The sequence below is a fragment of the Schistocerca cancellata genome, chromosome 2 (assembly GCF_023864275.1).
Source record: "Schistocerca cancellata isolate TAMUIC-IGC-003103 chromosome 2, iqSchCanc2.1, whole genome shotgun sequence".
Lineage (NCBI taxonomy): Eukaryota > Metazoa > Arthropoda > Insecta > Orthoptera > Acrididae > Schistocerca > Schistocerca cancellata.
The window spans coordinates 284,579,422-284,606,206 of NC_064627.1; the positions used below are offsets into that span (position 1 = coordinate 284,579,422).

A 26,785-nucleotide genomic window follows, 5' to 3' on the forward strand; every position below is an offset into this window, starting at 1 on the left:
TAATGCATTCAGTGTACAGAGTTTCAGTTTTTGATACCTGAAAATAGGCTAAAGCCAAAATAGTACAATTTTACATCCATCAAAGAAAATGTCAGCTGAAGGCATCTCAAAATCATCTAAAACGTTCATCATAGCTATGGACCCAGTCAGAATGAAGATACATTTCAATGATTGTTAGTTTCACATGTCACGTTTGGTTTGGTAGACATAGACTTCCTAAATACTGTATTGTCTGCAAACTAACACTGGCAGTGGACATAAAGCGTAACTGTTCACTTTTATGTGATTTCTGTTGATTCATCTACACTGGTCAGCCACCATGCTTAAGAGTCGTCTAAGAGTATTTGACTGGTATGCAATTGTGTTTCATTGTTGATGGATGCAGCATGTGGTTTCCATCAGGAAATCGGTGTATTATTTCTCCTCCATAATTATGTTATTTATTGTAGTGGGTGTTCTTACCGTGTGTGCTTGGTGTTCTTTTAGAGCCGTAACAGTTCCCAGCATCAACTGTACAGTGCACAGCATCAACAACAGCAGCAGCAGCAGCAGCAGCAACAACAACTTCAGCAGCAGCAGCAACAGCAGCAGCAGCAGCAGCAGCAGGGTAGTGGAACCCTTCCTCACATGGGAAGCTTCAAGAAAGCCGCTGCTGCTTCTGTTCTCCAACAAGCCAGTTCTGCTGCTCCATCCTCAGCTTATGAGTTGAACAAACAGTCCCACTACTACGGGGTGCAGGTCCCACAGCAAAGGGCAGTGCCATATTCTACACCTGTTTATCCTGGCTATGATTCCTCTAAGAGGGCAGCTACTTCTGTTGAATCCTACAGTCGCACTGAGTATGGGACTCAGGCAACGGGTGTGGCATCCTATGCACAGGTAATGTGAAGTTTGTTATATCTGTTGAGGTTTGTACTTTGTATGGAGACCACAGGCATAGGCTACTTCATTTGACAGTTGCATCGTAGATCACATTCATGTAATTATTCCTGTAAGGGGCAGTCAAATGAAAATGAGACAGATGGAAAAAAGTTAGTTAACTGTTTGTTATTTCAAAAGAAATTGCATTTATTGTAACACATTTGCCCTCAGTGAGACAAGATGGTCAGTGCCATCATGGAAAATTTTTTGTGGTTGCCTACGGAACCACGGTTGTCCTCAGATGCGCACCTCTTCATCTGAAGCAAATCAACGGCCATGAATGCCTTTCTTCAAGGCTAAAAAATATTGAAATTGGATGGGAAGAGATCAGGACTGTATGGAGGATGCGTAGAGGGCTTCCTAGCAAAACTTTGCACCATACTCGAAACAACCGTGATGTGTGTGAGAGTTGTTTAGAGTATGCTGCAGAAGTTTTGCTGGGAAGCCTGTACACATCCTCTGTACAATCCTGATATCTCCCCATCTAATTTTCATATTTTTGGAGCCCAAAGAAAGACAGTTGTGGCCAACACTTCGCTTCGGATGAAGAGGTGAGTGCCTGTGTACAATCATTGTTCCATAGGTAAATGCAAACATTTTTCCATGAATGCATTGACAGACGTGTCTCACAGTTATAGCAATTACTTTGTAATAATGAACATACTAAATTTTTTCCCATCTATCTCCTTTTTGATTGACTGTCTTTTATAAATTACTACACAGTCTTCATTAAAATAAAACCTCCAACTTCCTTATGACTTGTATTCACATCTTTTTGGCTTCCCATCACATGCTGAACTGTGCAATGGTTACACTGTCTTCATTGTCATTTTTTACTTTGCTTTAAAAGTCTTCATTCCTATTCCTTTCATTGCAGTACTTTCTGATGTGAAATTTACCTTTGTCAACATGCATTCACAATCAGTCAGTAATTAACAAAATCCCGCATTATCAGAGTATAATTTTTTTTATTCCTTAAGAAGTTTAAATCCATTTCTCTTAATATTGTTTTGACATTGCTGAAGAATTCTTCCATACATACAGCACCCCAACTGCCAACTTTTCTCTCCTCTTCTGAGCAAATATGTTGTTCAGTATAGTGGTAAAACTTTTATTTTCTTTAAAAATGGATTAAAAACAGTCTTGACTACAATAAAGTATTTATTTGCAATGGTTACTGGTCTCGATCAGAATGTGACCATCTTCAGCCCAGTTATACCATGATGGTAGGTGGTAGCAGAGAACAGAGCAGGTCTTGTGACTCCATGAACATCAACTGCAGTTGACATTTGTGGAGTCACAACACCTGCTCTGTTCTCCACCGCCACCTACCATAATGTAATAAACAGTTTGAAGATGTTGCATTTTGACTGACACCGATAATCATTGTGTATAAACATTTATTGCAACCAAATTTATTTTTAATCCATTTTTAAAGTATTTAGCCAGACTGGTGTTGTTTGTGACAAGAAATGTTTTCAAAAAATTACTTTTAATTTGCTCTTGCACTAACCTCAGTCCATGGCTTGATTTCCTCAATCACCAGTGCTACACATTCTATCCCAAATGTTCTTTTATGTTGTATAGTTTCGTTTTCTTTGTACAACAAACTCTATTTCATAACTGAGTTCATGTTCGTTTATAGGACATTTGTAAATTATTTTTGTTGCTTTTTTAATGTACTTTGTTCATTTGTTGCTTGATGTTTTCCTCTGTTGTGCAGTTGGCACTGGCTGTAGAACTGAGAGATACAGGACAATTCAAAATGAATATAGCGATTATAAATGGCTATAACCATTTAAAGTGTGGCAGTACACTGATGAGAATGACAGAGAATGCAATATTTTTTGCATGCCTTACAGGTGTGCTATATGATTCCCTTTGATCACACAAACAACATCTAATTGACTATGCATTTCATACCATACAGTCTGAAGCTTAAGTGGAGTAGCCAACTCAAGCACATTAGAAATAAAAGTTTTGAGTTTATAATTGTTTCCACCGAAGGTTGTATCAATATCTGTCTCATACCCCCTTACAAAGACTAATGAGTAGGTGCAAAATATGCATTTGAGCGAATATATATGTGAACTTGGCCTGAAAATGCAAAATTGCTAAATTATTTAATAAAATAGTGAACTGTATCTAGATAAACTATTTTATCAGAGTAATTTAAAATAGCTTTATTTTCTGTGTATAAATATCGCAAATGAAACCAATTTTTGGTTACTGGTATTGCACGTCATCTGGCAAAGCCTAATTTGGAATGTTAATGTGTATAAGAAAGTGTTTGCAGAATAAAAAGTGTGCAAATGCAAAGATGTACCAGTGTTTTCAATGCCTTGCTGATCGTGGGCAGTTGAATGGTCTGTAAGATACATGCCACCCAGTGCAACATGGGACTCAACCGTGGGATCTGGCTCTCAGAACAAAGAAATTCATAAGTTTGCCTGCTAGCTAAATTTATAACTTAGTATAATGTGGACACTTTAACGTGACAGCTGTAGGTGGCATGTATTGCGAATTGTGATTGCATCAATCATTGGGAGAGGCAAGCCTGAATTACCTCTTTTATGACACTGCCAATCTCAGCAAGCAGTTGCGTGGTAGCTGTTACCAAATCTGTGTGTTGTGTGGTGCCCGTTGTTTTCTTCTGTTATTTTGAAATGAATCAAGAGACTAATCCTGTTTCATCACCGAGTTTTTCATCACCAAGTTTGATTACGACCCTCACCACACCACAAGGAATTTGTGATCCCTATGACTGTGTGTTAGTTCTGCATTCGCAGAAACACTGAACATGTGTGTAGGCTATTTATTTGCACTTTGCAGTATAGTGATTGCAAAACAAAACCTGTTGGCATACGTTGACTACACTGAAACTTTTGCGTAATGTACGAACAGAGTTTATTTTTGATTCTACTTCTATGTTACTTACTTTGTTGGTTCTATCTGTAACATTGTCATATATGGATCATATGCCCACGAAGGGTCGAAGTCAATATTCTACAGATTTTGTAATTATTAAATTGGGTGGGAAAAGAAAAATGTTGAGAAAACATCTTAAGTCAGAGAATGACTGAGAGTTCACAAGTGGGACAATGCTGCCGTTTCTCAGTGGAATCAAACATTTGTCGAAAGCTTCAATAGAGCCAAAAGTAGAAAACAGGCAATAACCATTTTGGAAAAAAGCTGTTGAAGTTTTTGCAAAAGTAAACATTCCAGTCGAAAAGCTTGGGGATCACTGCTTCTTCTTCTTCTTTTTCTTTTTCACCAAAAATAGATGCTACATTTTCAGGTTGCCGTTCATGAGTATCAGGTCTATGGATCTGGGTGGCCAAGAGAACAGTGTCATCATTTTCAGTGCGACCAGTGTAACAGTTTGGAAGACATTAATTTAAAAGTATGAACCTTCATACTCTTATGTGGTGGTGCTCTATCTTGTGGAAAGATGTACCCCATGAAAACCATATCAAGCTGTGGCATCAGCCATTGTTCAACCATGTCCATCTGTACGGAATCTGCCTTTTTCATGTATGATATGGAACTATTCACATAAATATCACCACTTGTGCGTGACTTGTGATTCAATGCGCTTTACCAACAATTGAAATTTCAAACTTTTGTTTACATTATCTGTACTTATTATTGATGTATGACTTCACATTAAATAGCTGTATTTGTTTGTAATCGTTATAACCATTTTGAATTGCACTGTACCTGTGCTTGATAGAGATTGAATAGATTTTGACTCAGCTAAATATATCATAGTATAATCCTGGCAAATGTCAGTATGATTCCTGACTTCCTGAGTGTGCTGGATTACAGTATTTTTATTGTTTAAGTTTTGCTTTCGGTATCAGTAGTGTGGAAATATTTTGATAGATGCATGTCCATAAATTCATTGTTTCATCCTTTCCTGCATGTTTGAGAATTGAGTAAGATGAGAAATGATGCTAGATCTCATTAATGTGATGACCAAAATTATTTATTGGCAAATACAGCACTAAAGTTTGTTAGTTCCACTTTTTGTCGTTAGTGTTCTCAAGAGATGTGTTTCAAGTGGTGGGAATAACACTTGTAAATGTTCTTTCTTTTCAGGCCAGAGATCACTCGGCCACTACAGGCCAAAAACGTTCCTCATGTTCATCCGTGTCAGACACGCGGCAGCATACGGTAGCTAAAGTTCCTCGCCTGGACTCTTGGAGGACTGCCATCGAGCAGCAGATAGAGCAGCGTATCCATTCCTACAATGGCCCACGACAGCAGCAGCAGCAACAGCAGCAGCAATCTCAGTCAGAGATCAGTCTGCAACACCAGGTGCAGATGAATGGCAGGCACAACTATCCTCACCACAACCATGTTGTCCAGTCTCAACAGCAGCATCAGCAGGCACAACAGCAGCAGCAAGTGCAGCAACAGCAGGTGCAGCATCAACACCATCAACAGAATGTGCACCAGCAACCTGTCATGCCATATGGCGGTATTGGACCTAACTACCAGTACCAGACAGGCCACTCACTGCAGAAGCTTTTGGCTGGATCACTGCCACAGGCACAGCACCAGCAATCATTGCATCACCATCAGCAGCAGCAGCAACAGCAACAGCAGCAGGTTTGTTGACTCTTGTAATTGAGACAGTTTAATAATGCCCAAACTGGTAGCCTTTGGTGGTATGTATGCCCTTGACTATGTTTGTGTTATGCAGATATGTATGTATTAACATGAGAAACTTGGATCATACTGCTCTCCACAAAAACTTTTTTGGATGCCCACCTCATAATTATCATCAACTTTTAAATGAAAGGGAAAAATTAATTAAAATGTCTGTTTCTGTTTTCTATATCACATTATTATAGGGCTGCCCTCTATTTTATAGTTTAGTGGGACACACACATTGCAAAATGTTCTATGTATATGAAGAGAGAGAGTATTTTGTTATTTGAATTAGTATAGGTGGACATTTTATTTTACCATATTTTAAATATTTTGTCTCAGTATTTTATGCAATGGTTTTAATGACCACCTTATCAAAAACCTAGAAACAGTACACCAGCATACCTAACCAATCACAACACTGTGATTCAAGTTTGTCTTAAATATGTTTTACTGTTTTGTTGTACTTCCAAAGAAATTCCTTCATTTATACCTCTCCATACTTGTTTTTCTCTTTGAGGTGTTGCTGAAATGTTAATTCAGAGACTGTAAGTCCTCACGTACCCACTGAAACAAGTAGTATTTGGTAATTTTAATTCTTGGTGATCCAAAGATTTTGCAGCTTTCTCTAATCATTGATAGATTACTTGAGTACTTCTGAAAATGTGAGATGCAATACTGAGTGGATTACGTAAAATTAAACATACTGTAGCAGTGTTAACTGGTATTTAATTCATTTCACTTAAAAATATTTTTATGAACAGGTGAGAGCTTCGGCTCCTATGACAACTGCCCAGGGCATAGTTGACAAGCACGTGATAAGCATATTGCGCACCAGCCTGGAAGTGAAGGAAGCTCGTATCAGTCAGCTGCAGAATCAACTACAGCAGAATAGTCGCCAGGCACAACAGCTGCCACCACCACCATCACAGCAGCAGCAGCAGCAGCAACAACAGCAGCAGCAGCAACAACAACAGCAGCAGCAGCAGCAGCAGCAGCAGCTCCGGCAACAACAGCAGACTCAGCCATCTGCACAGATGCAAGAACCTCCGGGTACCTACAAACTGCACCTCCCTAAGGCAGTTGATTCGGTCTGTCTTGATCACACTGCAACAGAGGTTGACCACACAGCTGCAAGCCTCGCAAGGATACGCACAAAGGCTGAACTGAAGCAGGTATGGAGTGATAGGATTAGTGCATTTGGAATTTCAACTAGGTGTGTCTTAATACACCTGAGCAAAATGGGGAGTACATTAATGGGCTGAGAAGTGATGTAATTTAATGACATTTGAGTAAGTTTTATTCAGTTTTGATGGATTTCACTTAATTGATTTAAGTCTCTATCTGATTTCTTCATTGAGTCATTTCTGTACGTAAGAAGTATTAGAAAGATGCTATCACTGCTCTGCCTTGTCTGTTCATTCAGACCCTTAATCCTAACATTACTGGTAAAGTTTTTATTGCAATAAATAAATAACTCAGATTGACATTCTGGGACTAACTTCTACCATTGCAAATTTAATGCAATATTTTGTAATCTGTACTACAGTTTTTTGAGCTACGTAGTTCTGCTTTATTTCCAAAAACTGTGGCACAATTTCAGTGTTTGTACATTTGAGCATCATTATTACTTTGCTCAGTGTAGTGGACTACCAGCACACATGCTATATTACTGCTCATAAAAAGAGGAGAAGTGTTTCTGATATACAGAAAGCAATGGCTAATAAGATTTCTGACAAGGCTCTCATTACTTTTGGTACACTAATTTGTCAGCTGATGTTCATGATTGATTGCCACCCAAAAAGGTTTAGAAGTGACTAAATTTTGTTCTATCGCTGCACTGTGAAAAGGGCTGACAATCTCAGCATCCTACCTAAAATGAGTTGTTGTGGGTTTTGTCAAATTGTAGTTGTTAAAAACTATGGAAGGTTCTATATTTAGGCTTGCAGTATGTTTGGGATTAGCTTGGGCAGTTCTAGTTTTTTAACACTGTCCAGGGTTGAAAAAATATCAGGGATTGAGAATTTTATGACTGGTGAGGATAATTTCTTTTTAGACCTATTTGTTCGACATCTCATTTTAGATATTTTGTTATGGTGGTGCCTCTCCACTGATATCAGTGGTGAGGCAGGGTGGTTTCACCACCAACTTCTCACATTTGGCAACACAACAGGGGCAATGTGATGTTGTTTTTGTGTGAAAAGGAACTCGTCTACAGATTTTTGATCACTTTATCTCTATTCCTTTTCTGTCTCACCATTCAAGGATTTGGAAAAGAAAGTGTGTGTATGTTAACCTGCTGGGGTTTAAGAATTGTGGAGGACTTGTTCTGATAAAGTAGTATGTTGCAGCGAATAAATTAATGAACTGAAATTGCCTAATGTGATTTAGAAGAGAGTGAACTAGTTGTGGATAATTCAAAAACACAGTGTAGGTTGTGGTCAAATTCTGAGAAAGTACTAGATACTATTGAAGAGAAGTTGAAAGACATTTTTAAGGTGTTTCAAAAGGTAGATATTTCATGTTGCAATATTTCTAAAATGGTTAAGTTAGTGATTTCTTTGCATGGGACATCTGCTCCAGTTGAGAGAAAGTTTTTTTTCAGTTGTGGGGAATATTTGGTCTGTGGGAATGGGTAGACTTTCTATACTTACTGTTAAAAATGTACAACGGGACTGAAAAATGAAAGGCCTATATTAGAATTTATTTGAGTATCAGTTCAGCTGCTGTTCTCTTGCAACGAATATGGTGACTATAGCGATTTTTTAGTGTGCTTGAATTTCAGTCTGGTGGCTTGATATTACTGAATTTGTCATTTAGGAAATCTCATCTGTCTGCAGTCTTTAATTGGTTTAAGGAAATTAGACATGAAAGAAATTATCTTGTTAATTAAATAAAACCTCTTTCCTTTCTCATGTAAAATAGTCACATCAGTTCATAATCTTGCTTGGAATGCTCTAGGGTAGAGTAATAAAAGATCGATTACTTCCACAGTTCTCACCAGACTTTACATTTATGTGCTCCTTTGAAAGTAAAAGGCATCTTATTGACAATCAGTTATCAATAATATTGAAAATAGTTTGGAAATAATGTTTGATGATGACTGGAATTCTGTTGTATTTTTACGTAAGGAACAGTCATCCGAATATTCAGAAAGTCATTACATCATCCTAAAATAACAGCTAAGTGATTGAGGAGTTACAGTGAATTATAATTGTCTATCTTTATTGGGTGGCTAGTTGTGGCTGGTATGGTGGCTTTTGTGTGAGTGTGAATACCAATGAGTAGTCAGGTTTTACACTCTTTGAGGCAGCTTGAAACTTCTGCAATAAGTGTGCCAGATTCCAATTCTCTTGTAACAATGTGCTTTGCTGTTATATATTGATATAAGTTCTTTGGTTCTAGGTGGGTCAAAACTTGGAGCAGCAACTACAGTTCCGTTCACCAACACCAGGCAGTGCGACCAGCTCAGCAGGCCCTTCTCCTCGCGGCACTCCACAGCTGTTTTCACCTCCACCCCCACAGCAGGGCAGCCCACCGAAGTTAACACGTGAGCGTGTGCCTCCAGCTACCACACCCACTTCGGGTCCACCACGTCGACGGCTGTTCAGTCCTCATGATTCATCTTCCTCGTCAGGTGGACATATGGGAGAAGACAATCATGGAACTTCTCTTGCGAGTGCCCGTAATGATCCATCAGGCTTACGTTCCTCCTCGGAGACTTCTGTGTTTGATTTCCGTGACAGCGACAGTGATAGTGAGATGCCCGTGCTTGAGAGGCAGACTCTGGACGAACTGCGGCGAGACCGTAAATCGATGGCCAATAGTGCAAAAGCAGCAGGGCACCATCTGTATCATCACCAACATTATAGCCAACAGCAGCAACAGCAGCAGCAGCAGCAGCAACAGCAGCAGCAGCAGCAGCAGCAACAACAACAACAACAACAATTACAAGTACTGCAACAACAGCAACAGCAGCAACAACAGCAGTTGCTGCAGCAGCAAGAGCAGACAACAGATGAAAATACTGATAAGGTTAGTGCTGATAACACAGCAGCTGAATCTGCTGATCCAGAGTGGTCAAACACCTGTGAGCAGTTCCTTGAACAACTGCGTTCAGGATCTGGGTCAGACCGTGTGAAACGGAAGGGTCCTTCCAAATCTCGCAGAAGGTATGCTATTGGTCCACTGGCTGGCCTGGGCAATATTATACGTGGTGGGAAGAATGAAGCACCATACTTCCAGATTGATACCCAGCAACCACTTCAGGCATATACCGTGGAACCTGCAACAGCTGCTGTTACTGCTGCTGAAGCAGCAGAGGCTGAGGGGTGCGTTGAGCGTGTGTTGCAGGTTGAGAATATTCTGCAGATACCGCCCGAGGAGCTCGAAAGGGTTGAGCAGTCTGAAGATGCCGACGACAGACCCGATAATGATGAAGAGGGTATAACTGTAGACGTCGAAGGTGAAGATGACTCTGTCGCTCCACCACCGTCACTGCCCCCAGAAAGACCAACTCCTGTGGAAGATCCCATCAGAAGTGAATATAGGATTGTCAATGATGGTGTGATAAGGTTAGTCAAACTGGTAGAGAGGAAAGTACTACGTGAGGAAGGTATAAACATTCCCAGTGATAAGGAATCGAGTGGGAAGTCGGGTAGAGATGGGTTTAGGAAAGGTGGGAAGGACAGAAAATCGATGAGAGATGGTACTAGGAGAAAGGATGAAATGAAGAAAATGAAGGAACCAAGGAAGGTGAAACAGCACTGGAAAGCTGTAATGAAACAGACTTTGCAACAGCCAGAAGACCAGCAACAGGGAGAGCTCAGGAATGACACAAACGAAACAAAGGTAGAGGTAGTAGAAGAGCAGTGTGCACAAGTAGGAAATGAGGAAACTACATCTGTGAAAAAGTGGCAGGAAGGCGACAATAAAATTTCAGGAAAAGAAGCAACAAAGAAGAGAACGAAATCAGACATTTTGAAGATTTCAAAGGTGCCAAAAAGGAAGTCAGAGGAAGGTGATGATGAGGTAGATGTTGAAAGAGATCAGAGTAAAGATGTTAAAAAGAGTTTAGAAGCACTCAGTAGAAGGAAAAGTAGAAGCGAAACATGTGCACTGAAGGAAGATGATGATGTCAAGCCATTGAAAGATAAGGATATAAGACCAGACACAGAAGGGACTGACATGGTAGAACTTAAGACGGTGACAGCAGAGAAGGATTCTAAATTGGCAAATGAGAAGACAGAAAAATCTGATGTTAAGGAGGAGAAGGTGAGGAAACTAATAAATGAGAAAGAAAGCTCACTGACTGGTTTGAATAATCGTGGTACTTTAATAGTGAAACTTGAAAAGGATTTAACAATGATAAAGGTGGAAAAAAGTACAGTGTCTGAACATGAAGAATGTGATTCTGACGAAGATGCACCATTAGTTGCACGGCAGCGAGGTCGACCACGGAAAAGGCAGCTACAGCAGCAGAAGGATTTGTTGAGATTCCACCAACGACCCCGAAGTGCTGGAGCTATTGACGAGAAGGATGGTGAGGACGAGATCAGTCTGGCTGAGATGAAAGCCCGCCTGGGGCTTGGTGGTCAGCGCGATGCCTCTGTTGCGAGTGAGGCTGCCACCAGTGTAGGAGGTAGCATTAGCCACAGCAGTAGCAGTGGCTCAGAGGATGAGACGGCCAGTGAGCCGCCTAGGACACGCCTGCGATCCAAAGATCCCCCTGTTGCTCCAGCACCTCAGCAGCACCAGAAGAGACAAAAGAAACGCAAGAAGAGGAGGAAAGGCCTGCGAGGTGCTCAGAAACGACAGCAGCAGAAATCAGTAAGTAAATTCATCTCAGTTCTCTTATTAAACATTTTTCACACATACACATATTTGACTGAGTAGATATGATGGATGATTCCTGTACTTGATAGATGAATCCTATACTTGGTATATTGAATAGTCATATTTCTGTGGCAAAGTAATATTGTATTTAACAAATTAATTTAGGAACAATGATACAAAAAGTGAATCTCCAACAGAGTTTCATTTTGTAATGCGATGTATCAGACTCAATCTCTCTCTCTCTCTCTCTCTCTCTCTCTCTCTCTCTCTCTCTCTCTCTCTCTCTCTCTCTCTGTGTGTGTGTGTGTGTGTGTGTGTGTGTCTCCCGTAATTCACAATTGCAAATATTTCTTTTAGTCCTTCTTATTGACCAAATAATAGCATTTAAACATATCTTTAGGTTCTTTGCTTTATTTTTTCTTTGAAGAGAAAGATAATCGCTTTGTTTCCAAAAATTAGTAAGTTTCATTAGTTGGAACGCCCTATCTCGACAATGTTAAATTTAGGGACTTGGCTTCCCTGTATTTCAGGAACCACTGTAGCCATTGACATGAAACTTTTACAGGACATTAAACTGTATGTTCTTAGTCTACTGAACTACAATAATTGCATTTCAGCCACTGCTTTTGGAAATACAATTTTTTAATTACTCGGTTAAAATTTTGTTTTATCCTAAATAATTTTAATTATACAAAATATTATGTTCTTCGTTTAGTTCAGTAGACTCAGGATATGTATGTTATTACTCCCTCAAAATTTGAATATGCTACTCAAAGTGGTTTCTGAGATTTAGGGGAAAATGTAACAGAAAAGGTAAATTTTCAGGAACGGCTTCTGAAGTTTCAAAATACTGGCAAGCTGCCTATTGGCTTCTGTCTCGGGTTCTTCGGCCGACGTTCATCTAATGATTTTTCTGACGTTTCGCCAGCACGAGTGAACTGGAGCTGAGCTTGCGGGCGTAGACTATATGTACCTGGCGCACCGGAAATGACCGCGGAGAAGCCCTCGGACGTTGGCGCGCCAGGTACATATAGTCTGCGCCCACGAGCTCGGCTCCAGTTCACCACCGGCAATGGATGGTGAAGCTTTGACAATGCCAGCCACTCGTGCTGGCGAAACGTCAGAAAAATCATTAGATGAACGTCGGCCGAAGAACCCGAGACAGAAGCCAATAGGCAGTTTGTCAACAAGTGGCCACGAAAGCCTTAACAATTTTGTTTCAAAAGACTGTAACTCATTTTTAAATGTGCTTAATTTTTTTATTTTTAGTCACTCACCGTGCACCATAGGCCTACTGTATATCATCCTCTTCATCTTTCTCCAGTTTTTTCTTCTTTCCTTCTTTCTGGACTCCTTAGTGGCCCACTGTGCTGCATACCCTGCTTTATCAATGCGAACCTTGTCCATCTGTTCAAGTTCCCTGGTGCAGTTTGATCCAGGATTAATTCCCATATGCTGTAGCACTTTCACCCTACCAATGTTGTCATAATTAAAAGTAATAACAGCATCACTGACCCCCACTTTAGTGTCTTCATTCCAACAAAAACATTTTTTGGTAAGTGAGTCCATATAAGATTATTGAAAGACTCATTGGGATTTTGAGTCTGACCATGCAGGCACTTCTCCAGTAATTCAGGATTTGCCAGGTCTCTGTCAATAGGTTTTATGATATCTGTGACTGCTGTTGGGTGGAATGTTTATGACTATGAACTGTTTTGAGTAGTGGGCATTGCAGTTATTGTACCATGAATCAGGTCCAGGAGGACAAAGGTGGTGTACTGGTTTTTTGTCAGTTGACAGTCTGTGGAAGAAGATAGCTCATACTGCCTGCTTCATTTTCAACAAATCCTCAGTATTATTTCTAATGGCCACCCAATAATACTGCTATAGTTCATCAGTCATTTTGTCTGTCAGCCTGCCACTTATGGTTTTACCATCAGAAAGTTTCTTGTCTCTCAAACTTTGTTTCAACTTCCTCAAGCTGGTGCCCATTCTCTTCGTGACATGACCAACGCATTCCAGTTTTGTGATAATCTTCTCACCATAAGGCTGAACGGCTACTACAGTGCTAATGTTTTTGATTCTCTATCACCTAAGAACTTAGTGTAACACAAACCCCTTTCGTTCACAGATCAACTAAATATTTCAATAGCTGCAGAGGCCTCCTTACAACCACTTGTTCCTTCATAATTTCTGTCATAGGTGTTTCCTTCTTCATTCCATGATTTACACTTATAACAATGTATGGTTAAAATCTGGAAATCTATTACCTGTCCAGTACCCACACTGGTCATTGTAACAACAGAATCCTTAGAACAGTTGCTGTGCTTCCGCAAAGTGCCATCAAAAGTTACTGGCTTGTCAGTCATATCATCATTTATTTCAACAGCTTCGTTTGCAGCACCCTTCATTGACTCACATACAACAGATTCCACAGCAGTTCCAATAAATCTTGCATACTTGTCGATTTTACAAGGTATGCGTGGCATATACATTACAGCACACATTGTTTCTGCTGCAGTGTGTCCTTTGCCAATAGCTCTCAATCCATAAAACCACCTAACATTTACTACAAAATAATCATCTTTACACTTATCAGAATTCCTAATTGAATGAGTATATTTACAACTGACACAATTAATGATCAAGTTTCCTGGCTAGTACATTTGATACTTCACTGTCTTCATGTAAACTAACTGGCCCTCCACATATTTTACGACACACACATTCACCTAACATCCTCGTTAGGATGTGTAAATCTGTCAGAGTATAACCTAACCTACCATTTTCATAACTTTCATTTTGAGAAAACTGTGTATCACAGTGTTTTATTTTAATCTTCGAAGCACTAATGTGTGTTTCTCTTGATACTGATGAGTTTGCCTGTATTTCATTGTCTGTAACTTCACAAGCCACATGTTGAACACAATGTTGCTCTTCATTTGAAAATCTTTTACCATGAAACCCATGTTTCTTAAAAACACTTCATTTTGGAGTCGTACTTTACTTTTTAAGAGATTTACCAATCTATTCGTCACTTTTCCTCGGAAAAACATTAGCACTTCTACATACAACGCATTTTTATATTATGAAACGATACAATACTGTTTTTGACAGTGCTACCAATACAAACACGTAATTTAACCTTTATAATTCAGCAATCCACAGCCTCCTATATAAAAAATTACTGATTTTATTAGATCTTGAAGTAATGCACATAAAAATTTTAACATTTTCAACCGATGTAGATTATATTTAAAAAAATAAAATAAAATGTGTCCCATGTGAGTTTATAAGGAAAATTGCAAATTTTATAATGAGATAAAAATCCGAATATGTGAAAAAAAAATTCTGTTGTAAGTCCCCTTAAATACTTGTTTCATTAGCCTACACACATTTTTTAAAAAAATGTTGCCATTTACCTTTGGAAGATGTAAAATATATGATACACCAGTCTTCATATCAATAAGCAGTTTGACTTTAGAAATGTCATATAATTCTGATTTCATCATTTTGTTGCACGAACAATATTTCAAAACTGTCTAAATGATGATATTATGCTGATTAGTGGTAATGAACTTTTTTGACTGGACCAGCGCTTAAATATAATGAAAAAGTTTAGCATGAACAACTTTCCCAACAGGAGAGGCTAGAAGACTGATTCATGTTAAAATTGAATGCTGTTGATTCATTTTAGCAGACAGCAAAGTAATTTAAGTAATTTACATACTGTTGGACTATTAGGAAATACCATTAGAAAAATAAGTAAAATACGTGTCACTGATGCCTTCTCTATATCATAGAAAATTGGGAACATAATATTGGAATTTGGGTCTTGTTGACAATAGCTTATAGGCCTCAATTGTTTCAACCTAAGGCATGGTAAGTGGGATGCAGCAGTTTCTGTATCTGAATACTCTGATGACCAGTATTAAAAATATTGTTTCTGGAAAAAAGTGAAACATTTTATTTTAATATCCCGTTGATGTTTAGGTCATTAGGTGAGAGCCATTTTGCAGTGTGATGTTTCTGATTTTGTTGTAAGCAGTTCTAATTGTCTTTACATTTGATTAATTTGCTGCGTATGTTTTGATGTTGCAGGCGACAGGCAGTGAGTTTCGACCTGGTTGGGAACAAGAGGTGTACAGATTTAAGCAGTCCCTGAGAATGCCGCCATCTCTGATCAATATCCCACGGCCACCACGTTCAGCCTCATTGCCTGACCTTGACAAGCAACGTGCAATGTCCCCTTACACTGCAGACAGTTGTTCAGACTTAGACTCGCGCTCCAGTTGGAATCCCCTCCCTTCCAGTGCTGTGTCGACAAAATCCTCACCAGTTAATGCGAGTGCAAACAATAGTGCATGCACTGAATCAGCAGATGTGTCTTCAGCAGTTACACCAACACCACCATCTTCATCAAGAGCTACTGGTTCTGGAAGCTCTATCGCTGATGTTTTGGCAGACCGTTACAAGCTACAGAGAAAGACAAGAAAGAGGGGCGCAGCACAGAAAGTTGGTCCCCGCCTCATACCACGCCCTGCCAGCAGTGGCCCAGAGCTACTACCTTCGCCAACTGTTGTCCTTATTCGGGAAAAGGACCTTTCATGTTCTTCATCGCCATTACCTTCCACTACGTCCGCATCTACAGTGTCCAAGTTTAGCAAAAAGCTCAAGAAAGGTTGTACAGGAGGCAAACAAGAAATAAAGAGCAGTGAAGAAACCCTTGCCAACTGTGTGCTGCCCAAAGCAGCACCTACAGACTTCCATCAGGCATTCCGCCAAAATGGTGGTATTTTGGGTGATCGATATGCCACGCTAGTGTTCAAATCACGTACTCGCACCGAATCACGTGTGATGCGTCGACGTGCTGTCATCCGGGAAGTGTTCGGTGTGGACGAGCAACGACCTGCTTCTGCGCCTCCAGTCCCTGGTGCTGGGCACAACCACGAACGGAGTGCTGCACTCATCCGAAGTAATAAGGCTGTACTCAACTCGAAGCGCCGTCTTGTCCAGGGTCGTGTGCGCAATCATGACTTACTGCGTGTACTGGCTGCCAACAAGGTATTTTTATCACCTGTGTTTTTTCGTGTATTCCTTCAATAATGTTTCGTGACATAATGAGACTTTGTATTTCAGATAAATATAATGTTAGTTTGTAAGTCATGACTTATTGGTGCAAATTTTTATTAAATTGTTCTTCCTTAACAGCAGCACATACTAATTGTTGGGTGGTTGTGAATATTATATCATTGAAGTACTTATGTCTGTTGCAATATTTTAAATTTGCAGACTGTTTACTTCTTGCATCGTATAATTTTCTCATATCTGTGTGAGACAAGTACCTATTCCTATGATGGAAAAAATATTTTCTTCTTTGAATGGAATGATAGCAAAATTTCCCCACCAGTGAAAGTTTCACATTTGTTAAAGACTGTTCTTATTAACCTGGTAAGAAGGAATAATTAAAAATTATGGCCAACTTTCATGACACATTTCTCGTCTTTAAAAAATAATTATGGTGTGTAGAGAATGGGTCTGCGAACACTTTGTTAGCGTGTGAGAAGCCATTTTCTACAAATCTTCATATTGCTTTAATCTTGGAAAAACACAGGAACATATGTAATACAAGAAACTCTCTCTTACATAAAATGTTGAAAATGGCTTCCATTAATATTGATGCATACACCAACATGTTGCTGCATTGAGTCCTATATGTAGCCCAGCAAAGACTGCAACTTGCTTTAAATGTATAGACATGTAAAATTGGGCACAGCACAAAATGCAGAAATGTGATATCCTTTATCCAGAATGTCAGTGAATTACAGTTGGAATCAGTCAACTCTTAGAAATACATGAGTGTAACAGTTTGTGTGATCATGAAATGGAATTATCACAAAAGCTCAGTTGTGACCAAAGCAGGTGTCAGATTTTTAATTGTTGGTTGAATACAGGGGAAATGCAGTCATTCCACAAAGGATGTGGTTGTACAAAACATTCGTGTGACCCATCCTAGAATATTGCTGGTATCAGATGGTACTAACAGGGGATACTGAATGCACACAGGGAAGAGAAGCTCAAATGGTCATAGGTTGTTTGACTTAATGGAGAGCATCATGGAAATACTGAAAAACCTGACATTGCAGATGCTTGAAGATAAGTTCCAGTTATACCATGAAAGCCTACTTACAGAGTTTCAAGATCAGTATTAAGTGGGTAATCTAGGAATATACTGCAATCCCCTGAATATTGCTCTCCTAGGGACTCTAAAGGCAAGATTAGATTAACTGCAGCAAACAAAATAACGATATTTAAGCAGTCATTCTTCCCATACTCCATACATAAATGGATTGTGGACTGCAAAGTGTGCTACAAAGAGAAGTACCTTCTGCTGTGCATCTCACAGTGATTTGCAGGGTAATGGATGTAGGTGTAGATTATTGTATATGTTTTCATTGTGTTCCACAATACAAGTACAGAGTCTGTAGTGTTCACATAAACAATTGATGGTATGTGTATGGTAGTTAACAAAGTGACTCCCATGTCAGCACAAGCAATGAGTTGCATGTAATATTAACTTTAGTGAAATGGAACATGAAACATGGGCATTGAGCATAAGTACTGCATTTTAACCAGTCATAACCAGTATGGCATTATGAATATTACATGTAAGAAAGTGTTTTACGTGGTATATCGATAAGTTTTGTTCTCATGATTAATGTATGACAAATAGTTGCAGAAAATAAGTTCTAACATGAAAGTAAAGTGGCTCTGGATACATGTATATAAAATAAGACACATTCAGATAATTAAGTTCATCCTTTGTTACCATATTTATAAATTCATGTTTCATATAGGTTTCACAGACAGCAAGTGCTGGTAGTGAGCATGACGAACAGGACAAAGACGCAGCTGATGAAACAGCAAGTACCTCAGGCTCACAGAAGCGGCCAAAAATTAGAACTGTACGCAGGAAATTCCGTTCTGGGTTTGATTATATTCGGAAGAAGAAGAAAATTCAGAAGAGGGAAAATACTGAGGCAGAAGCTCCAAAGGATAGGAAAAAGGTAGATAATACTATTGCATTCATGTAATATCCAATTGTATTTATATGTTTAAGCTTGCAATTAAAATAAATGTATTTGATATAATCCTGATCAAAAATTGAAAGCCTTTTTCTGTCGTTCGCATAAACTGTGGTAAAGGACAATATTTTAACAAGTTTTTTTTTTTTTCTGTTTGAGTCAGAATGTTTCATTCTTTTTGGCCTATGAAATTTCAGACCCATTAAAATAGCAAGGGGAAAGAAACAGAGGTAGTAAACTTGGTAACTCCGGATATCACCTTCGTATGACTCGTGAGCAGCCCTCTTCTTGTATTTTCAGCAGCTCTATATAGAGTTTTCAAGTGGTTTTATATTTTAAAAACTTCCATCATATTGTGTCATTAATAACAAAAAAATGTATCTTTTCAGGGCCCTATTCCACGGCCAAGCTGGCAGTCTGTCCAGGACATAATGAATGAGATAAAAAGCTGGGTAATTAACAAAGGTTTGGGAGAGACAGTGCTGCATCGAGCTTCCAAGTTGGGCTACACGGTAAATTCACATTTAATATTAATATACTGAGAAAACAATTTTAAATGTGCATGAAATTCAAAAGTTTTACTTAAAGATGGACTTTAGATTGACTGAAGTTGCCTGCCAGGCAAGTAACTGGAAATTTAGTGCTCGTACACAGATTTCTCAGGAACCAGCTCTCTTAAATTAACTTTTTAACTGTGCAATATCACGTGAACTAAAATAACAGAATACAAGCACAAAGACAAATGGCATTTACTGTTCCAAAGGAGTGGACACCTCAGTTCCCTGTTTAAAAGGTGTAGGCTACTGCTTTTTTGACTTGCACTGTCATCTGTATATGACTGTGCAGACAGTAATAACCAGGTGTGCTTCAACTCAGTGTTAATTATGTTATTGTCAGTTTTAGATTTTGTCATCGTCTACATATTTATTCTGCTTTTTTTATCTGTTTCGCTTTACTTATAATGTGTATTTCATTTTGTGCAGGATATAGTAGCGTTTTGTTTGGAGAAATCTGATAATTCTCCATCTCCTGAAGACAATGCTCGCTACACACCTCTTCATGAAGCTTGTCAAAGAGGTCATTTGGACATTGCACGACTGTTGCTTATGTATGGTGCAGATGTTAGTGCCAGTGCATGGGGGGGCTACAGGTATGTTTATTAACATGATATTCTATCTGTCTGCCTTCCAAAACTTATGAAGTGTCTCACTTTCGTTTTGGTGAAAAATTAGCATCAATGTGTTTCTTAGTAAGTGATAAGATAATGTGGGGGAAGAGGATGAAGTGCAGATAAAATAATTTTTCTATAGAAAAACTTTACAATTTTCTTCTGAAATGGTCTTTGCTTGTTTCCTTCATGTGGGTTTATTTAAGCTTTCAACAAATGATTGTTTCTGTTGAGAAGTAACAGCTATTTCTCACCTCATTCTTTGATTTGAAGCATTTGACTATATTATCTTTTTCCTCCCACTCAGTTTGAAAATTACAAAATCTGCAGAATACAGATTGTGAATTTGTAGTATAGAGGCCCTTATTAATATATTGCAGAGCCCTGTCTTGTGGGCATTCACAGCCATGGTGACCCAATCTTGACAGTGCTACAGATAGAACTGACCGGATAGATGAAGAGCCTAAACCTACTCTATTTGCACTTTCAGGCTCTCAGTATGGTCGAAATCCCTACTGATTTGTTTTTCCAGTTTCTGTAGTTTCGACACCATAATGTGACAATTGGTTGCAGGCTTAAACAAGCAATAACTTAAACCACCCAAGATTTGAGGTATGAAGCAGGGGAACAAGCCCTGCCTCCCTCTTGTAGGGTAGCCAGCTTACATCTGCATTATGTTTCTCTGCAAAATCAGAACTGTCACTAGCCATAGGGATCACTCATACCTTCTGCTAATGTGATAGCCGCACTCGAATTCCGTGATGAACTATGATTAATTTCTTTATTCATTTCAAAATAAGGAAAGAAAACAGTGCACAGCTCAAATCAAAGCAGTGTGCTCAAAGCATTTGGTAAAGGATACTGTGCAATTACTTGATGAGATTGCCTGCATTGTAAATGTGATAGTTCAGGGCTGACTGCTACCAGTATCTTATGCAGCTAAAAGTCAAACATCATTCATCTAAAACTCACACGTGAAGTGTCTCGATAATACTAACATATTTCTCCATTGTGAAATGCTAAGTCCCACTGTAGTGGACTGACAAGACAGCCAGTCCACAGTGACGGGTAACCGAAAGGCACGCGTACACACACGCCGACTGGCGTGAAGTCTGGGACAGGATACGTATGAATGCACTAAAGAAAAGTACGTATCGTCTGTTTACTTAACTTTTAATTCCATCATTGTGGTACATCGCTCTTGACTATACAAATGAGACTCTCTCCAGATATGGTTAATGGCGCCTTGCTAGGTCGTAGTCATGGACTTAGCTGAAGGCTATTCTAACTGTCTCTCGGCAAATGAGAGAAAGGCTTCGTCAGTGTAGTCGCTAGCAAAGTCGTCGTACAACTTGGGCGAGTGCTAGTACGTCTCTCTAGACCTGCCGTCTGGTGGCGCTCGGTCTGCAATGACTGACAGTGGCGACACGCGGGTCCGACATGTACTAATGGACCGCGGCCGATTTAAAGCTACCACCTAGCAAGTGTGGTGTCTGGCGGTGACACCACACCCACACTGCCATAAGCAGTGTATATCTTACAGTGACCATTCAGTCGCCCACAGTTGATGTGACACCAGAGCATAACATAGAAGCTCACTGATAAATCTTGTTATCATGCAGACATGTGTGTCTTATTTTCTAATCCACAATCTCTTTCCAGTTGGGCTTCACCAGAAGTTGTGCAATACGAATAACTCAAAATTGGTTACTTTATTGAATTTCATATGCAGAAAGTAAAGCTGTTTCAAACTATATTAAAATAATTCATCTGGGTATAGTTTTCTAGGAAATAGAATTTATTGGGTAATTTCATGTTTTCTCATTTTGAAGCAGAATTCACACCTAAATTTGTATTTATTGCCAATGCTAATTTTTCGGGTCCATACTTAATTATCTTATCATTCAGATTTGTGTTCGTTACTAGAAGCAACTCGTATTAAACATAATGCCTGTGTGTTGTAGATTATACAAAAAAGAGTGTTACTTTTAATGAATTTGAAATAAAACTGCAAGAGTTGATAGATTTAACAGGAAAAGCTGATTTTGTTAGTATTAATCCTGTATTTATATGTTACTGATGAAGTGAGTGGGAAGAATAACATTCAATTTTTGCAATGTTTCTTGCATTACAATAGTCAGATACTTTTAACATGTATCTGCATTCAAGGAGGGAACACAAGTAGTAGTGTAAGATGTAAGGTATTGATTGCGTTTGTGGGGCTGTAACTCTGTGGAGTTGCCTGGAAAAATATAAGCGCCCTGAGGTAGCTCAACTAAACTCTCTGGACCTGCAGTTAGTTCACTGTGATCGATATTTGTGACAACATGCTTTCTATCTTGTAGGACAATAAAATATATTTGTATGAAATTGTATGACCTGTTAGTTTTATTATATGTAACTACTATCCCAAATACTGAACTTCCAACACATTGATTGATTGTTACTTTCATATCATTACTGTTGTTAATAATTGTTCTGCTGACATTATTGTCTGAACAGAATATGAACATATTGTAAATATTGTCCTGAATTAGTCTTTTGCGGTGAACTTTGCACATTTCCTATCTCGCAAGAAGTTTCATAGCTTTTTGCCTTGAAATATTTTAAAAATTAGCTTATTTACTTCAAGGGGAAACATCGTTTGTTACAATATTTCTCTTGTAAGAGATGTCTCTCTCTCTCTCTCAGCAATCTATAAAATTAGACTTATGCTTGCAAAATATGTATAAAACTCTCTGTTCCAGGCCACTTCATGAAGCTGCAGAAAATGGTCATGTTGAAGTTGTTCGGCTGTTGTTGTCATATGGTGCTGATCCTCTTTTGGCAACATATAAAGGGTTGACTCCTTTACGGCTAACTACTGATGAGCTCTGCAAACGATTGCTTTCTGAATATCTTGCTGATGTTCAAGGAATATCTGCACCAACATGGAACTTTCTAGGAGCTGCCCAATGTACTGGTTAGTACAAGTGTCATCTTGAAGTACTTATATGCCCCCCCTCCCTTTTTTATGTTTTAAATGTCTGTGTGGGGATGAATTATTACTCACACAATAGAAAAGTGTTGAGCAGCATATTGACATAGAGTATAGATAAGGTGATCAGTGTCTGCTGGCTACATGATCTGTTACTTTGTCCAAAAGCTCAGTTAGCTATTTGTCTTTTGTATTTGCCTGTCTGTTGGTCAGTGCCTCTTCTGTTCTCAAATTATTATATTTAGGGTGTATGCACCCCAAAGACAACTGGGAGATCTGGGAAAAATATGGGAATTTTTTCATCCGGGACAAAACTGGAAAATAGTTTGGAATTCTTGAGGACTCCGGTAATTTCTCCTCTTTTAGTTTTCAGTTAAATTTCTGTGAAAGAATTTGACTTGAGCCCCCTACTGTAAAATCATACTGCAACAATAAACCATAAACTTGAACAATAAACCATGAACTAGAGAATAACACCAAAATAAAACTTTAGTTGCAAAGAAAATGCACTGTTTACAATACAAAACACAGTACACATACAAGCGTCTGCCAACAGAAAAACGTGTCAAAGACTTTAAGACAAAGATTATGCAGTACTTTGTAACAGCAAAGTGCTTTCGGTGAGTTTGACACCACAACCGTCTATGTTTCTAACAGGTCATGGGAAAATATTGTGAATGTTGGTTTGAGAAGCATTACTTAGTGAATTTCCTGGTACGCAAAACAAATTATGTTACGTGTGAGAATGTGCGATGAATTTCTTAAATCGTGGGTTGTTTGACTCAAACTTAACACTTTGAGGACCAGTCACGTAGAGAAATTTCAGGCCCAGATGACCAACCACATATGCATTTAAAATTTTACTAGTACACTCATATTTGATGTACCTTAAAAGGTAACACATGCTAAAAAAGACCAATCTTCAAGGTTACTTTCTCATATTTAGTTCTTTCAAAGATTACAAATTATGCAACAGCAATGGCAAAATGTGAGTTCTTGAACAATTTCATACGTAATTGGCTTTGCTATGGAACAGTCTGAAGTGCTCGATGGAATATGTGTTCAGCCTGGTAACCCATGAAGTGTTCAGTGCACAGCAGTGAAATTTACAATCATGTTTGTCAGAAATGTTCAGCTGCTGCAATTTAAGCTGTGCTCTTATAATCCTGCTTAACCACACACACTCAGAAAAACAGCAAAAATATTTTGATGACCAGTATTACATGTGAAAGCTTAAATTTTCTTGAAGAAAAATATCATATAGTAGCCATATTTATCAAAGCAAGAATATATTTTGGTGTTCTGTTTTTGGAAAGTACTGTGCTTTATTGGTGAATCAGTATTTATACTTTTGTAATATCGAAATATGCAGTGTACATGTTGCTGCACATTAAAGATCTTTCCAAACTGTGTTGTTTTTGCTGGGAGTGCCAGAAAGTTCTACACCGGTGTATAAAATCTTTACCATTCTAAGGATTGATACTTTTTACAGTTCTGAGGAAAAGTATATTGTCACTTAACAATGAAAAAATGTACTTTAACCTGTGGTATGGAATAAGTGCATTTTCACCCGGAAAAAATTAACTGGGAAATCTGGGAAATTTTTTTCTTATCCATATATATATTCCACCGGAGATCTTCCATTGTTCTTGTCATTTACATGACAATCTCATTTGTTTCAGATTTTCTTATTTTATTCAAACAGATAATGAATTCATTTTATTTTATATGCTTCTTTTCCACTGTGAAAACTTCTGTTTTGTAGATCCTCTACATGCGGGCTATGATCCATTGGAGGACGTGCCTACTTTCGACCCTTGTTCAGAGGATGAAGCAGAGATTGAATTTGAAGTCAGTGAGCAAGTCCTACCTGCATTGTACAGATTGCACGGGGAACCTGCGTTGGAGCGCTGGGTTTTACTGCAAGATCTGGCTGCTGTTCTGCGCATAAAGTCGAGAGACACACTTCTTAGACAGTTGAGTCCTGATCCTACAAAACCCTCACCTGCTCGTGCTTTGTTGCGTGAATTCAAAATGGCTGACTTCCTAGAACAAGCAAAGTGCTGTCAGCTGGTGGGAGGTGGTGAAAAATTTAATGTGAGGTCATCAAAGGTGGCCCTAGTGAAGTACAATGATAGGGTGCGGCAGTTACTCGGTGTTGAGAAGGTGTTTATTAGGTGACATCAGGAGGAAGCCGGTGAATGTGACATTTAAGTGTTCCTCTAGAACAAGAGTTGTGTGACTGGGATAGCACTGTATTTTTACCTTCAAAAATTGAACTCTTTAAGTCTGCTTAAGGAATCAATGAAATGTGCAATTACTTTCAAAGAGGATTGTTGTGATGATGAGCTTTATAATTTTGGTTCGACTGCATTGTCCAGAATGGTCATGGTCTTTTGCACTTTCATTTTTTGTAGTATATTTATTCTAAGAACTTGTACAGGCCTATTTATTATAAAGATTATGTCAGAGAAATTGAAAATTATTTTATATCAAATAGACGTATAAATTATTTATTATATTGTAAAGCAGTTTGATTTTATGTAAAGTGTACATGACGTTCTATGCTTTGGTGCTATGAAAAAAAAGAGTTATATAGTTTTGTGTGGAAAAAAGAAAACCTTAAAAAATCTTCTATAAATGGTAACCTGGTCCTCTGTGAAAGTACCTTGGTGCAATAGAAGTGAATGTGACATTATGTTCACTGCTGTAAGGAATTTATATTGTTTGTGTACTTAAAATGAGTATCAAAAGTTTTAATTAATGTGAATGTTATAAAAGCTTGTGTGAGTAGTTACATAGAATAAGTATGTAATGGTTGTTGTACATGTTTCAGTAGCATTTCTATCGAAAATTTAATTGATGTAATTGTAAAAAGTAATTTTATGTGAAGTCATCTCAGGGAACATAATAATAAATATGGACGTTGTAAACAATAAAAAGTCACGCTTAGAATAGTATTGTATACATTATAATCATAGAAAATGTTTAAAAAAGAGAAAGCTGATCGAGTTTGTGATTTTAATCATATTTGTCTTTGTAATTATTTTAGGAAAGAGATGTTTTATGTGAGATAATAGCATTCATTTCAAATGTGAAAATGTGGTGACATCTTCACAGTCCATTTACTATGTGTAAAATATTTCAATTATTATCATTGGAAGAATAGTGAGATAGTGCTTAACAAGCAAAGTCATTGGTGCATTATTTCATAACATAAAATGTTTGAATGTGTTTTAAGCCTTGAAACTATTGCTGTTGTGTATACTGTACTCTAGCATTAATTAATTACTTCAAAAGATACGAAGGAGTCATCTGTGATGAAGTTGAACGGGGAGTGCAATGCTTTTTTATGTACATCATGATGGTATATCTCCTTGTTATTTTTTGTTCCAGATTAGGAATTACTGTGATTGTGTGTTTGTCAGAAGCTTGTGAAGATGGTAGTTTGTACTGTAGTGGGAATTATATAACATGTCATTTTTCATAGTATTTTATTAAAGGAATGTATTTTATATATGGATTTCTGTTACTTATAGTAAACCAGAGATGCTAAAGGTTACTGGATCTGTTTCTATCTCTCTGTGTGAAGAGATTTCTTTTACAGAATATGTTGTACACTTATCACTTTTCCTGGAAATGAAGAGAGATATTACAAACAGTGATGTTCTGATTATAACAGTATCCAATTTCACTTTAGTATCTAAAATCCATTAAGTGTCCAAAGAATTTTGAATAAAAGTTTTGCAGACTTGAGATACAATGTCTCCTACATTTTGACCATACTTCACAGTAAAATGTGGCAAATAATACATTGCCGTCATTTTATCATTTTCTGCATCTCTTGAGAAGTCCATGACATACATGGTAATACAACACACTTGAAAGAATAAATTAATTCATTTCAATCTCCTTCTTTTTTCAAGGAAAAAAATGTGTTTTTATGACCCATATGGGATTAAATATTGAAAAATTCTAACTCTGTGTTTCAGAAAAACTTCATATAATTGCAACAATATGGTCATGGTCAGTTTCCTTGAAGCAAGACAAATGACACAGAACCAGTGTGATGGGTACATGTACTTTATTTCCTTGTCCATTATTAGTGTTGTGGCTCAGGACTCAGTAAAAGACATGGTTACA

At 38.2% G+C, this 26,785-nt stretch overlaps 1 protein-coding gene across 1 annotated transcript in view; it reads left to right on the forward strand.

Annotated features, from left to right (window-relative positions):
- The window catches only part of LOC126153279 (uncharacterized), a 63,823-nt gene extending 37,401 nt beyond the window's left edge, over positions 1 to 26,422 (forward strand). Inside the window, exons 6-15 of the mRNA XM_049916061.1 lie at positions 487 to 879; positions 5,023 to 5,535; positions 6,342 to 6,752; positions 8,983 to 11,406; positions 15,514 to 16,476; positions 18,270 to 18,479; positions 18,887 to 19,009; positions 19,481 to 19,647; positions 22,413 to 22,627; positions 24,408 to 26,422. Coding sequence (XP_049772018.1) covers positions 487 to 879; positions 5,023 to 5,535; positions 6,342 to 6,752; positions 8,983 to 11,406; positions 15,514 to 16,476; positions 18,270 to 18,479; positions 18,887 to 19,009; positions 19,481 to 19,647; positions 22,413 to 22,627; positions 24,408 to 24,823 — 5,835 coding nt within the window. The 3' untranslated portion in view covers positions 24,824 to 26,422. The remainder of the gene's footprint in view (positions 1 to 486; positions 880 to 5,022; positions 5,536 to 6,341; positions 6,753 to 8,982; positions 11,407 to 15,513; positions 16,477 to 18,269; positions 18,480 to 18,886; positions 19,010 to 19,480; positions 19,648 to 22,412; positions 22,628 to 24,407) is intronic.
- Positions 26,423 to 26,785: the final 363 nt, after the last annotated feature.